General features: G+C 48.0%; 1 protein-coding gene and 1 pseudogene across 5 annotated transcripts in view; both read right to left on the minus strand.

Moving 5' to 3' along the window:
* Positions 1 to 15,762, minus strand: part of PIWIL2 (piwi like RNA-mediated gene silencing 2) — a 204,614-nt gene that overhangs the window by 115,437 nt on the left and 73,415 nt on the right. For 4 of the 5 annotated variants that reach the window (XM_056571068.1, XM_056571070.1, XM_056571069.1 and 1 more), the window contains 2 exons: positions 9,441 to 9,521; positions 8,318 to 8,431 (listed from right to left, as the gene is read on the minus strand). In XM_056571068.1, the coding sequence (XP_056427043.1) occupies positions 8,318 to 8,431; positions 9,441 to 9,521 (195 nt within the window). The remainder of the gene's footprint in view (positions 1 to 8,317; positions 8,432 to 9,440; positions 9,522 to 15,762) is intronic. The other variant, XM_056571072.1, reaches the window with a different exon arrangement.
* Positions 15,394 to 15,512, minus strand: LOC130268014 (U2 spliceosomal RNA; annotated as a pseudogene).

A 15,762-nucleotide genomic window follows, 5' to 3' on the forward strand; every position in this document is an offset into this window, starting at 1 on the left:
ATTCAGAAGCTAATAACTATTGGAAGGATTTAGATTTTTTAATAGAAGTAATTTACAAATCTGTTTAATTTTCCGGAGCCAGTTGATATATATATAAAAAAGGTTTTGCCTGGAATACCCCTTTAAGGGAGAAGGGGCTAGGACGCCCACACCAAGAGCAGCGTGCATGCAGGCAGCCTTAAGAGCGGAAGCACCTGGTATGCAGCCGCACAGCTCAGAGACCAAGAGAGCTGGCCAGCAGGAAGAGCTGCCACCGGGCTGCGCTTAGGGAGGCCAGCAGTACTGCTCTATGGAGCACCGCCGACCTCCGCAATGGTGGAGGGGCGGAGTTAGGCGCCGGTGGAGGCACACAGAATAACGTCCGCGGTTGGTACCCGCTGGTCATAAGAATGACCCGTACAGCGCGCGCACCTGGAGAGGAGGAGCTGCCTGGCCTCCCGGAGGAGAAGAATGTCGGAGCCATGCACCGCCATAACCCCCTGAACTCCCACCGGCTGAGTACCCTGGAAAGATAAGACAGCTGGTGGAGCAGAAGAACAGAAAGGCTGTTCAGAGGTGAGTGGGGAAGGAAACACCTGCGGAGGGAGCCACTGCAAAGGGCCAACGACTGTCCTCCAGGACCGAATATGTAGAAAACACAACCCCCCCAGGAGACCCCGAGCGAGCCCCACACATAGGCACTCCCAATAAAGGACAGAGTCCATATTTTAACTGCTTAATGACCAAGCTGAGTTTCACCTTAAGGAACAGGCCAATTTGATTTTTGCGTTTTCGTTTTTTCCTCCTCGCCTTCTAAAATCCATAATTCTTTTATATTTCCATCTACAGGCCCATCTAAGGGCTTGTTTTTTGCGTGACCAATTGTACTTTGCAATGAAACCTCTCTTTCTACCATAAAATGTATGGCGAATACAAAAAAAAAATTTTTTTAGGGAGGAAATTTAAATGAAAACAAAAATTTTGCACATTTTGGAAGGGTTTGTTTTCACACTGTACACTTTACGGTAAAAATTACATGTGTTCTTTATTCTGTGGGTCAATACGATTAAAATGATACCCATGGCTAGATACTTTGATATTTTTGTACCGCTTAAAAAAAAATCTAAAACTTTTCTTACAAAATCAGTAATCTAAAATCGCCTTATTTTGACCATCTATAACTTTTCAATTTTTCCGTATTTACGTCCGTGGTTGTTAAGGGGTTAAAGAGGAAGAGGGGGGGGGGGGGGTACATACTCACCTGCTGATGCCATCCTCTATACTCACCTAAGGCGTCTTCAACCAGCTTATGGCCACGCTGCCTCATACCAGGCTAAGAAAGCGGGACAAGCAGGGGCAGTGGGGGACCCGACCTCCAGGCGCTGACCGTTGGCGATAAGGGGTTGACAGCCCATTCTTTTATGTTCCGTGCCCCTTTGTCGCATATGGGGGAACAGGTAGCACCATGCTCCTGAACCCCCACGTGAAAAAGAGAAACAAAAGGGAGAAAGAAACCTAACTAAACAGCCCTTACTAGAAAATATTAAAAAAAGACCAGGTCTGGGGAGCTCCCAGACCTGTGTCTTGCCTACTACTGACACAATTTAAAACTGATTACCTCACTTCCAGTGGGCAGGAATATCCTGCCAGGGAGGAGCCAGCTTTTTTTTCCCTAGTGTCAGCGATTCCTAGTGGCAAGAGCATATACCCATCAATGTAGACCGAAATTAGATTTCTTTCACTAAAATGCTGGTGTTACCCCAAATTTTTCATTTTTACAAGGGGTAATAGAAAAAAAAAATGCCCCCAAAAATTTCTAACCCCATTTTTTTCGAGTAAGGAAATACCTCATATGTGGATGTAAAGTGCCCTGGGGGTGCACTAGAGGGCTCAGAAGGGAAGATGCGACATTGGGCTTTTGGAGAGCGAATTTAGCTGAAAAGGTTTTTGAGGGGCATGTTGCATTTAGGAAAACCCTATTGTGCCAGAACAGCAAAAGAAACAAAACATAAAAAACACACATGGCACACTATATGGGAAACTACACCCCTCAAGGAACGCAAAAAGGTGTATAGTGAGCCTTAACACCCTACAGGTGATTGACAAACTTTTGTTAAAGTGGCACATGAAAATGAAAAATTTGATTTTTTTCACAAAAATGCTGGTGTTACCCCAAATTCTTCATTTTCACAGGGGGTAATAGAAGAAAATGTCCCCCAAACTTTGTAACACCATTTCTTCCAAGTATGGAAATACCCCATATGTGGATGTTAAGTGCTCTGTTGCCGCAATACAGGGCTCAGAAGAGAAGGAGCACCATTGGTCTTTTGTAGAGAGAATTTTGTTGGAATGGAAGTCGGGGCCCATGTGCATTTTCAAAGCCCCCATGCTACCAGAACAGTGGACCTCCCCACATGTGACCCTATTTCGGAAACTACACCCCTCACAGAATGTAACAAGGAGTGCAGTGAGCATTTAAACCCCACTGGTTTGACAGATCTTTGGAACAGTGGGCTGTGTAAATGAAAAATTATATTTCTCTATCGGCTCCATTGGGGGACACAGACCGTGGGTGTATGCTGCTGTCTCTAGGAGGTATGACACTATGGCAACAAAAAAAGTCAGCTCCTCCCAGCAGGATATACCCGCCTCCAGGCCCTGAGCTAATCAGTTTTAGCTTAGTTTCTGAAGGAGGTGGACATGGTCTGGAATTCTCCAGACCAGGTCTTCTGTTTTATTATTTTCGCAGGAAGCGCCGACTTACCTTCGCTTTCGGCGAATATGTGTCTGACATGTGCGCTCGGGGCAAGGAGCGGGCGCCATTACTATCTTCTTCTTCGGCATTCGGCGGCCGGGGCTCTATAGCTCCGCCCACAGGGCCGCCGGAGCTTACTGGAGGCGCGAATCGCTCTCCAATCAGCACCGTGCGCGCGATTAGGTGACAGGGGCCAATCAGACAGTGCCCCTGCTCCAGGCACGCCCCTCTCCAGCTTTTGGCTGTTTTTTTCTCCCTCTCTATCTACACAGAGCGGAGTTCTCCTCACAGCAGCTGCTCTGGGGACACAGACTCGGGGAGAGAGTTCTTTTTTTCATTATTTCTGTACCCAGAACTGTTCCTCCATCTAAACAGACAACTGGAGCGCTAGTTTGCCATTTTGTCTGTAAGAGCTGTAATTCCAAAATGACTGGTTCTGTTGAACCCACTTGCTATTCCTACTCCACTGCTCCCCCAGACCCCCTGGCACCCCCGGATGCTCTAGCAGTCCCGGTGGATTCGGCCGCCCCTCAAGCCTGGGTTCTTCCCTATCCCAGTATATGGATGACTTGACTCAAGTCTCCCGTTCGGTGGCTGAGGCCTCCCGTGATGTGGTGTCTGCCTTGCAGAGGTCTGCCCTGCGCCCGCCCTCTATAGGATCCCGCTCCTCTTCTCCATATGCCTCTCGCTCTCACAAGCGTACTAGGGGTGTTTCTTCTGACTCTTTTATTGAGTCTTCAAGTAGACGTGGGTGCCCCCCTCATGGGTCACGTAAAGGCCCCCCCCGTTGTCATCTGGTCACAAACGTCCCTCCTCCAGAGGACGTACCCGGAGTCGCCGCTCTGCCTCGCCAGGGCCGCGTACCCGATCAGGGTCGCCCCCCTCCAGGGCTGCCTCCACTCGTTCACATTCTTTGGTGAACTGGCGGATGAGGCTTCCGAATCGGCATCTGGCTCAGAGGACCGCTCGGATACAGTTGAAACGGTAAACTCATTGATTGCGACCATAAGAGACACCTTTCACTTAGAGGACCCAGGATCTTCAGACGTGTCTCATGAAGTATCCTTTCATCGTGCTGAACCAGCACCTCAAATGTACTCACGCTAAATTTGACAACCTTCTGGAATCTGCATGGAAATACCCGGACAAGAGGTTCCCGGGAATGAAGAAGGTTCAAGAGGACCTTGTCTTTAAAGTGGTTTCCCCTCCCTCAGTGGATCCACCAATTTCCCGCCTCTCTAAGGCTACTACATTGCCGCTAGCAGACGCAGCTACCTTCAAGGATCTGACGGACAAGAAGGTGGAGTCCTTGGCGAAGTATGCCTCTGAAGCAGCAGGCTCTTCTCTGCTTCCTACCTTCGCCTCTGCATGGGTGTCCAAGGCCCTGTCGGTGTGGTACTCAAAACTCCGTCAGGGTATCCTAGCGGGATCCCCCCCAGAGGATCTGTCTGCTTTGGTTCTCCAATGCTCTAAAGCTGGGGACTTTCTGTGCACGGCTTCCATGCAGTCAGCCCGTTGTACTGCCTTTGCTGTAGGTCACCTAGCGGCCCTCCGCCGTTCCATGCGGCTTAAGGCGTGGGATGCGGAAGCCGCCTCCAAAAGGTCTCTCACCGAGTTTCCTTTACTGGTGCCCGTCTTTTCCTTTGACTACTTCCCAAAGGAAGTCCTCTTCCTTCCGGTCCTTTCGGACTTTTGGCCCCAATAAGGGGTCTGGGCAGGCGCCTTCGAGAGACAAGAAGGCTCCCTCGTTCCGGGCACATCCCTTCTTGGAAGTTGGACACCATTCGTTCCGGCCGTTTTGCGGCCAAATCGGGCAACCGCAAACCCACTTCCGCATGAAGTGAAGCCCTCACCCGCAGATTTTTTTCGGGTGGGAGGTCGTCTCTTACTTTTTCGAGACATCTGGACCACACACATTCAGGACTATTGGGTCAGGGACGTGGTGTCCAACGGATACCGAATCGTTTTTTTTTTCAGTCCCGGGCCCCCCGGACCTTCTTTGGCGAAGCAATTTCGGGAGGCCCTCCAGTCCCTGCTTCTCCAGGGAGTTATTGTCCCCGTTCCTCTAGGGGAACGTTTTCGGGGTTTCTATTCCAATCTTTTTGTGGTCCCCAAGAAGGGCGGTTCTGTTCGGCCAATCCTGGACCTCAAGCGTCTCAACCGTCATCTTCTCATCCGCCACTTCCAAATGGAATCTCTCCGTTCAGTAGTGGCATCCATGGAATAGATCAAAGATGCCTAACTCCATGTTCCAATATTCCCGGCCATCAGCGGTACCTCCGCTTTGCGGTTCCGGAGGGGCATTTTCAATTCGTAGCCCTCCCCTTTGGTCTGGCCACTGCTCCTCGGGTCTTTACCAAGATCCTTGCGCCTGTGATAGCACTGTTGCGGTCGAGAGGAGTCTCAGTGATCCCTTACCTGGAAGACCTTCTCATCAAGGCTCCCACCAGAGTCCAGACTCTGGAGAATGAGAGTGGTTCTCACTCTCCAGACCCTGGATCACTTCGGGTGGATGGTCAACCGGGACAAGTCTGTCCTCTCTCCCACCCAGTCTCTGATCTTCTTGGGACTTCAATTCAACATGGCCTCTGCCCGGATTTGCCTTCTGCCGGACAAACGTCTGACTCTCTTGTCAGGAGTCTGTTCCCTTTGGGCCCAGGTTCAAGTTTCCATCCGCATTTGCATGGAAGTCTTGGGTCAGATGGTAGCGGCCTTGGAGGCCGTACCCTTTGCCCAGTTTCTTTATCGTCCCCTTCAACTGGCGATTCTCTCTCGATGGGAAAGATCTCTTCTGTCTCTCGATCGCAAGATTGCTCTCCCTCATCGGATCCGTCAGTCTCTGCTCTGGTGGCTCCGCTCCCCCCTTCTTCTTCTTGAGGGTGATCATTTCTTCCCTTCCACAGGCAGGTAGTTACAACAGATGCCAGTCTGTCGGGCTGGGGTGGTGTGTTCAGGGATTGGACAGTTCAAGGCCTCTGGTCTCCATGTGAAGCCCTTCTTCCGATAAACATCTTGGAACTGAGGGCGATTCTTCTTTGTCTTCTTCATTGGGAGACCCTGCTTACAAGGCCACCATTTCTTAATTCGATCCGGTCTGCCATTTCGGAAGCCTATCGCTGTAGGGTGAAGATCCCTCCCTTCAGGGTTTTGGCTCATTCTGCCCGTTCTGTAGGGGCATCTTGGGCTCTCCAGAACAAGGCCTCGGCCTTGCAGATCTGCAAGCGGCTACCTGGTCGTCTTTGCATACTTTCTCGAGGTTTTACCGGGTTCATACCTTTGCATCGGCTGATGCTAGTCTGGGCTGGAAAGTCTGGGCAGGAAGGTAAGCGGGTTTTCTTCTTCCCACCCAAGGGACGGCTTTTGTACGTCCCATGGTCTGTGTCCCCCAATGGAGCCGATAGAGAAAAGGAAATTTTTTAATACTTACCGTAAAATCTCTTTCTCGAAGGGTCCATTGGGGGACACAGCTCCCGCCCTTTCTCTTTGGTTCTCTGTCCGAGGGTGAGTTCAGTTATATTTTTTCTGGTTTGTGTTTTCTCCTTGACCTGTCGGTCCCTCTCCTATTGCTCTGGAACTAAAACTGATTAGCTCTGTGCCTGGAGGCGGGTATATCCTGGTGAGAGGAGCAGACTTTTTTTGTTGCCATAGTGTCATACCTCCTAGAGACAGCAGTATACACCCATGGTCTGTGTCCCCCAATGGATCCTTCGAGAAAGAGATTTTACGGTAAGTATAAAAAAAAACTTTTTTCATTTTCATGGACCACTGTTCAAAAAATCTGTCAGACAACTGTGGGGTGTAAATGCTCACTGCACCCCTTGTCACGTTCCATGAGGGTGTATTTTCCAAAATGGGGTCACATGTGGGGAGGTCCACTGTTCTGGCGCCATGGGTGCTTTGTAAATGCACAAGGCCTTAAATTCAAGGCAAATTCTCTCTCCCAAAATTTTTTTGCTCCTTCCCTTCTGAGTTTTGCCACACCCGCAGAGTACTTTACATGTACATATGGGGTATTTTCTTACTCCGAAGAAATGGGGTTACAAAGTTTGGGGGGCTTTTTCCAATTACCCCTTGTGAAAATAAAAAATTTAGGGCAACACCAGCATTTTAGTGACATTTTTTTAATTTTTTTATTTTTATGTCCAACTTTAACGAAAATTCGTCAAACACCTGTGGGGTGTGTTAAGGCTCACTATACCAATTGTTACATTCCGTGAGGGGTGGTCTGTCAATGCATGCTGGTAGTTGTAGTTTTGCAACAGGTGGAGGCACACTGGTTGTGAAACACTGAGTTAGGTTAACAAACTCTCAGAATTTCACAACCAGTGTGCCTTCAGCTGTTGCAAAACTACAACTCTGAGCATGCATTGACAGCCAAAGGGCAGGCTGGGAGTTGTAGTTTTGCCACAGCTGGACGCACAACTACAACTCCCAGAATGCCCTTTGGCTGTCTGTGCATGCTGGGAGTTGTTTCTATGAAAAAGTGTGCCTCTAGCTGTTCCAAAACTACAACTCCCAGCATGCCCTTTAGCTGTGCATGCTGGGAGTCGTTGCTAAGCAACAGCAGGAGGCAAACAGCGCTTACCTCCTGGTGTGTGCTTCCGCTGCCAGGGACCATCGCCGCCGCCTCCAGGGACCCCTGCCGCCCGTCGGATCAGGTAAGAGACCTCCTCTGCCGCCGATCACTGCCTAGAAGGTAACTTGTGTGGTTGGACATTGCTGCGGCCGGTGATAGGCTGACGGCTGTCCGACGTTCCAGTCCCAAGGAACAGCGTGTGGCCGACGTAAGTTTATTTTCTTTATCTTTTGCAGCCCGGGCATAGGGATACAGCGTACAGCAGTGGTCTCAAACCTGCGGACCTCCAGCTATTGCAAAACTACAACTCCCAGCATGCCTGGGAGTTGTAGTTTTGCAACATCTGGAGGTCCGCAGGTTGGAAACCACTTGCGTACAGTATAGAGTTGCATCGCTGGCGGCCCCCAACAAAGAGGAGGAGGGCAATGGTTGCGGGTGATATATGCGAGTAGTACCCCGCTGGGCTGATCATTGGGGGGGGGAGCAGAACAGCACTGGCGGTCACATGATTAGTTCCCCGATGTGGGGACAGCGCTGACAATTCATTCCCAAGGGGGAGGGGCCCAACCAGTATTGCGGTATGGGAAAAATTCATATCGTGCAGCCCAAAAATTTCGGTATGAACCGGTATACCGCCCAGCCCTATTTTAAAGTACTGAAGTGCCCCTGTAGTCCTATAATTAGTTTAAAAAAACAACACTTAGACTAGGGCTACATATCAACATGTCACACAAAAAAAAAAAATCACAAACGCAATATTTGTACAACTTTATTAAAGTTGCAATTTGGCTATAAACAAAAATAAAAAAGAAAAATCACAAAGATGTTCCAAGCAGGTTGCAGCAGATGGAATTTTTGCGACTGTCGTGCCAATCACAATAATAAGCACCATGACACCATATTCACAAACATTATGTGCAACGTCACAGTACTACACCAGTACTGTGATCTTTGTGTTGTGTAACCAAAGTCACAACGTATGCCCAGCTGAAATGACAAGAACTTACATAATGTCCAGTACAGAATCATTCCGAATAATCTTATGGGAGACATCAGCTAGAAGAAACAGACCTCCGTCTGTTCTGCGTATGCTGGCTGCGAATCCTGGCCATACCTGCAATCTAAAACACACAGCATGTTATAGTAGTGCTGAAACTGAATATCAATCTGATGCCATGGTTAACACTACACAAAGGATTCTTATTTCATAGGATATATATGTGATAATCATTACAAGTCATTCACTACAATGCAAAACTTTGCAAACAAATTATAGCTGCGGCAAGTTGACCAGACTGTGGAAGAGAAATTAATTTTATTGGCAAGGATGAAAAAAATCTTTACTGCTCACATTGTAGTACGGGAAAGGTTGATGTCCCAAGAAACTGCTATTCTCAACCTGTACTTGCACAGGTCTAGGAGAGTGATCTTCTACAGGATCCATTCTTGGTTGATCTTCTTGGCTTCATATTGTGGACAAGGTGGCTAAACTTCTATGGGATCACTTTACAGGGCTCTTTTTTAAGGCACTTCAACAAAACCTAGACATATACTTACATCTCTCGTTTCATCTTAAAAATTTGGAGATTTGCACTCACCATCCTGCATGCCCTCTATGAACCTGCACCTCTTTAATAACGTGTCTAGCCCACATCCTTTTGTCAAACTAATATTAAACAAATTTCCTTAATTTCTAAAAGAAAAGGGACAGAGGTAATATTCACCAGTGGAGCACTTTTGTTTATGGTCATAAGTGATCATAGTCTTTCTTGGAGATACTTGGTTGAAATGTCTTTAATTTCAATTTTATGATCATTGCATAAACAAACAAAAGTAGGCAACCCATAAAGACAGTATTATAGTATATTATAAATGGTTCTCTAACGAAAAGAACTGGAAATTAGAGATAATTTAATGAATCTCACACGGAATTATGAGTCATCAAAGGCTTCACAAGAAATAATCATATAAAAGCTTCAATACAATGGCAGAGATTTCCTAGAGAACATTTTTCTCTAATGTGAAAAACAGCCCCCAGTAGTAGAGATCTAATTATGTGTCATTATGTATGTGAAATGGACATCGAGGCTAACAGAAAGTAGTAGGGCTCTATATATAGCAATAGTTTACCTGTATTGCTGCAGCACTGTGGCACTTGTGGGGTCATAGAAATTTCTACCAACCAACTTCATATCCAGAATTTTCATTACTCTACAACAATATGAACACATGAAAATGGTAAAACAAAGCAACACTCCTACTACTTAACCCCTTCCCAAACCAATAGGAAGATGTGATTCTATGGCACTGGGTCTCAACTGGAGACGGGTGGTATGGAGATGGTATGGGAAGCACTGTCTCCTAATGCAGAGTTGGACATGGTGGGGACCAGAGAGAACTGGCATTCGGTAACCTATTGATTTTTTTTCTACTCACAGTAAAATCTTTCTCATAGCCTTCATTGGGTGAGACAGGAGACCATGGGTATATGCTGCTGCCACTAGGCCAAAAAAAGGAAGTCAGCTCCTCCCAGCAGGATATACCCACCTACAGGCACAGAGCTAATAAGTTGTGTCACAAAGCAGTAGTAGAAGCCAAACAACAAGGAGATGCGTCCAAAGGACACCAGAAAGTAACAACAGGTATCAAACAACATGACCAGGCAACCTTAAAGGAAAACTGTCAGGTTGCTCCCCCGCACTAACCAGCAGTACTGGCTGATCAGTTTGATGCCTACTGTGCCCGGATCAGTCTGGCCGAAATCTTCGTTTTTCCATATATGCTAATTAGGTGATAACTGGCACAGGCGGCATAACTGGCACTCTGACGTCAGCGGCCGCAGCGCCACCCAGCTCATCAATATTCAGCCAGTACCACTGGTTAGTGCGGGGGGAGCAAGCTGACAGTTTTCCTTTAAATGGGTGGGTGTTGTGTCCCCCAATGAAGGCTACGAGAAAGAGATTTTACGGTGAGTACAAAAAAAATTTCCTTTTCTCGGTTGCTTCATTGGGGGACACAGGAGTCCATGGGATGTACCAAAGCAGTCCCTGGGGTGGGGAAAACAACCGCCAGAAAAAGGAATATCAGTCCAGAGACTGAACAAGACCCATTTGCCCAGGAACATTGACGAGGCCCAAAGGGAACAGGAATCCAGAAAACAACCACCAGGAAACTCCCATAAAACATGGGGGGTGAGCTAGGACCCGAAGGGAAGGAACCCTGAAGAGACTGGGGTCCGACAGCCATCCAGTGGACTAGACCAGCCAGGCCGAACATCATCCTGGCAAGATAGCAGAAACAACCTCCGAAGACAAGACATAAGGCGCAGGCCAACCGAGGCCTGGCCAAAATGCCAAAAGCGAGAGTACTTCAAGTCAGAGATTCGACTTAGCAATGCGAACACAGTGAGGAGACGCCAACTTCCAGAAGAAAAGTGCGGAAAGACACAAGATAGAGTGCCCTGAGAGGAGGCCAGCCGCGACCGTAAGACCCAGGCTGAGGAGAGATACGAAGTAGGACCCACGTCTAGGCCCGAGCCGGTCAGGAAGAAGACTAGGGCATAGAGCACCGTGCCGACCACCTGAACCAGGAGGCCCAGGTATAAAGGTCACAGTCCCAAGGCCATCCCGCAAGAAAGAGAAAACTCAGATCACGAAGTATAGCCCTGAAGTGGGAAAAAAAGTGCGATGCCTAAGTAAGAAGAGCAAAGTGGCCAGACAGGGAAACCAGGAACACTGGAAGGCCCTCGGCCACGAGGTCAGTACGGCCCCGGGGGGGAAGGAGAAGGGAAGCAAACGGGCCAGCGTAGAGGCAAAATCTGTCCAGAAACACCAGAGCAGCTGCCAGCAGAACCAGAGGTTCCCAGATTACAGATACAGTAATAAGATGAGGGACCCTGGAGTCCCACACCAGTAAAGTCTGGGTAAACTGAAGACTGAGCGAAACTCCCCGGATGACGTGCTTCTAGGCTGTGACAGGACATGGAGAGGTGAAGACAGACCGCCTCCCGTAGGAAACAGCCAAGAAGATCGGGACAGAAACCCCGCCAAGGCCAGAAACACCAACTCCGTCACGGTTAAAGTGGAGAACCACCCTGGAGACAAACAGCCACCCGGAAGGTAGCACAATGCAAGAAGACCTGAAACTGTAGACCCTGGGACCACCAGGGAAGGAGTGATATAATCTAAGGAAGAAACAGGGACAGAGTTACAGGCACCGTTACCACAGAGATTACCGCGCCGTCCCAGCTCTCGCAGACAGAAAAGATGAGGGGATAGACAACACCAAACAAGCATTGCATCCCAATGCCTAGAACAGACCGGATAACCCCAGGAGGAAGTATTCCAGAAAGACATGTCATAGAGGGGGAAACAGAGGGGACCCAACTGTCGCCCACCAAGACTGTCTCCCAAGCACAGAACAACCAACACTCACCAAGGAGGAAGATTGACATGCCACAACCAGGACTGTCGCAGAACCATTGGAAGCCTGAACAGAAGGGCCACCAGAAGGAAGATCATGAGACATTCTAAGCAGTGAGACTGCTGGAGAGTAAGAGCAGTGGTCAAACCGAGAGCACCCCCCACCACAAATGAAAAGGGAGGCTTGAGACTGAGAGAAGCCCAAAACAGAAAATGCACAAGGACCGCCAGAATGTCTCAAATGCAAGAGCTACCCTAAAAGAGAGTGCAACCTGAGGGCTGGGGTAACCATACTAGGAACCAAGAAAGGGCCGGCAGTGCTCCACTCAGAAAAAAAAAGGGTAGGGGGGTGGAGCAGGGGAAGGCAGGGGACCTCAGGAAAGGCAACAAAAATGCTAAGATAGTGCCAGCTGTAACTACACCAAATGTAGTAGTACTGCCAAAGGGGAGTGTGAAGGCAGGGAAAGGAAGAATAGGAACCAAAGCAAAAAAACATCAAATCCTAGGAGGCCGACAGGTGACGGCCGTAAGAGCAAAAACAGGACCCATTCAAGACCCGTATTACTCCCTATAGTAATAGGGGGGCATAATGGGTGAAATCCCGAAACAGACAACCCACCAAGCTACCTCGAGGCCGGTAGCGAAGGTGATAAGGAGACAGCTGGAACAGCCATAGAAGGGATCATATAAGACTGTCTTATGCCAGAGGACGAAAATAGACTGTGTGAAAGACCATAGGCCTTCTATCGTAGGTAACAGTTGTAGGTTGCAAGACCACAAATACTCTCTCCACGGGAGGTAGAATGTGACGGATAAACCATGTGACGGTGAAGGCTAACTAAGCCTACCCTTATGCCTCCCCTGGGAAGGGGAATGTGAACACTGGACTAGCCAAAGACAGAATCAATGATAACCTGACATAAAATCGCCCTCACCACAATACCCTGTGAACAAATTCTCCCGTGGAAGGGGGAAAAGAAATGGCTGTAGTGGCCAGTGCAGGTACTCAGCAAACCTGCCCACCCTAAGAAAAGGGGGTGCGCTGGCTGCGAGAGCTACAGCAGGTACCGTGTGAATTACTGCCCCTGGAAAGTCACTGGGGGAAAGCAGGGTACCATAACAACCACCGCGGAAAAGACAATCATGCCATGGGCTTCTGGCCAGAAACAATAGCAGATACCACTGTAAACTAATGTTACACCACCCATGGCAGTGGTAAGTGGTCGCGGCTGCTATAGAAGGTACATTGTACCTACAGGTACACAGTGGTTGGACACCTCTCACTGGTAGTGGGGGTGCAGAATCTCAGTCGTGAGGCGGCAGATGGCACACTCCCTTGGACGGTGTAGGGAGTCCCTTGTACACGCATGGTCACCCTTTTGGAGCTGCAGTGGAGTACGAGGACTGCAGCTGAGGATGAGGTAGACAGCACGCTCACCCTGGGCATTGTAGAGGGTCCATTCCACATCAGTCTCCTCACACGTAGAGTGGGGTACCATAACGGCAGCCGTGGATGCGGCATACAGCACGCTCTCCATGGGAGATGTAGAGGGTGCATTGTACAACGAATGGTTAACTCCCACTCACAGTGGATTACCGGAACTGCAGCTACGGCAGACAACACTCCCTACATGGGAGGTTTAGAGGGTCCATTGTACATCGGTCAACTCACAGTGGAGTACCGGAACTGCAGCTATGACAAACAACACACTCCACGGGCATTGTAGAGGGTCCATCTCACATTGGACCACCCCCAAGAAGCTACAAAAATTCCGTTGCTCATGCCAGTGCACTCCTCTGGGGTAACAGAACCTCAGTCACAGACGCAGCAGACTATGTATGGGTGATCGGTGGAAAAGAAAAACAGGCAGGGCGCTGTCAGGATTCCCAGTATTCTCCAAGTGACGATAAGGGTAGCGAGGAGAGTCCTGCTGATGACTAACCCCAAGTCTGCACCTCTGACAAAACCCCATACTATAATAACACTGACCATCAGGGCGGTACGGAAAAACGGCCAAGGCCCGAAACAGTCGCTCACGAAACTGTCTGGAAAGCACACAGAGCAGACTCTAGGTATGCGGCCTGTGTATGCAAAATGGTACAGTACGAAAGGTTATGTGCTGAAAACACTCAGACCAAGGGCCAAGCTCTTCAAGTTTTGAAAGGGACACTCAAGGGTGATCCCACTTATGTTAGATATGGCCCACAACAGCAGGTCACTTATGTCCAAAGCCGAGAGTCGAGGGGAATTGGTGCACTGTACCCAAAGATAATGCTATTTAGGGGCAATGCGTAGGCCGACTGAAGTAAGCTTTGAAATCGGCCCGAGCTTAACCCCTTAAGGACGCAGGACGTAAATGTACGTCCTGGTGAGGTGGTACTTAACGCACCAGGACGTACATTTACGTCCTAAGCATAACCGCGGGCATCGGAGCGATGCCCGTGTCATGCGCGGCTGATCCCGGCTGCTGATCGCAGCCAGGGACCCGCCGGCAATGGCCGACGCCCGCGATCTCGCGGGCGTCCGCCATTAACCCCTCAGGTGCCGGGATCAATACAGATCCCGGCATCTGCGGCAGTTCGCGATTAAAATGAACGAACGGATCGCCCGCAGCGCTGCTGCGGGGATCCGATCATTCATAACGCCGCACGGAGGTCCCCTCACCTTCCTCCGTGCGGCTCCCGGCGTCTCCTGCTCTGGTCTGTGATCGAGCAGACCAGAGCAGGAGATGACCGATAATACTGATCTGTTCTATGTCCTATACATAGAACAGATCAGTATTAGCAATCATGGTATTGCTATGAATAGTCCCCTATGGGGACTATTCAAGTGTAAAAAAAAAATTAAAAAAATGTAAAAGTAAAAGTAAAAAAAAAGTGAAAAATCCCCTCCCCCAATAAAAAAGTAAAACGTCCGTTTTTTCCTATTTTACCCCCAAAAAGCGTAAAAAACATTTTTTATAGACATATTTGGTATCGCCGCGTGCGTAAATGTCCGAACTATTAAAATAAAATGTTAATGATCCCGTACGGTGAACGGCGTGAACGAAAAAAAATTAAAAAAGTCCAAAATTTCTACTTTTTTAATACATTTTATTAAAAAAAATGTATAAAAAATGTATTAAAAGTTTTTTATATACAAATGTGGTATCAAAAAAAAGTACAGATCATGGCGCAAAAAATGAGCCCCCATACCGCCGCTTATACGGAAAAATAAAAAAGTTATAGGTCATCAAAATAAAGGGATTATAAACGTACTAATTTGGTTAAAAAGTTTGTGATTTTTTTTAAGCGCAACAGTAATATAAAAGTATATAATAATGGGTATCATTTTAATCGTATTGACCCTCAGAATAAAGAACACATGTCATTTTTACCAGAAATTGTACGGCGTGAAAACAAAACCTTCCAAAATTAGCAAAATTGCGTTTTTCGTTTTAATTTCCCCACAAAAATAGTGTTTTTTGGTTGCGCCATACATTTTATGATATAATGAGTGATGTCATTACAAAGGACAACTGGTCGCGCAAAAAACAAGCCCTCATACTAGTCTGTGGATGAAAATATAAAAGAGTTATGATTTTTAGAAGGCGAGGAGGAAAAAATGAAAACGTAAAAATTAAATTGTCTGAGTCCTTAAGGCCAAAATGGGCTGAGTCCTTAAGGGGTTAAAGAATACAGGAGATACATATATATATATCCCAGATAGGGGACATATCAGATATTAAACTGATAAGAACAGATACTACACTTGATCTTAGCCAAAAAGCCAAGAAACTAAGAGAATGCCCCAAGCCAGAAGCAGGGAGGAAGGGCCACAGAACTGACTTAATACTATGAAGACAGGAGATTTGAGGAGAATACTCCAAGCTTCTTTACAGACAGGAGCATGAGAAAGGCCATAGAAAAAATTATGCGGCTGCAATAACTACTTTTGGCCACTAGAGGGGCCTAACACAGGAGGATCAAAGGTGCTTTACACAATTGAGCCACTAGAGGGCGCAGAGCGCACATAAGAAGCACTGGTCTTA

Source organism: Hyla sarda, chromosome 4 (assembly GCF_029499605.1).
Source record: "Hyla sarda isolate aHylSar1 chromosome 4, aHylSar1.hap1, whole genome shotgun sequence".
In the NCBI taxonomy this organism is placed as follows: Eukaryota; Metazoa; Chordata; class Amphibia; order Anura; family Hylidae; genus Hyla; species Hyla sarda.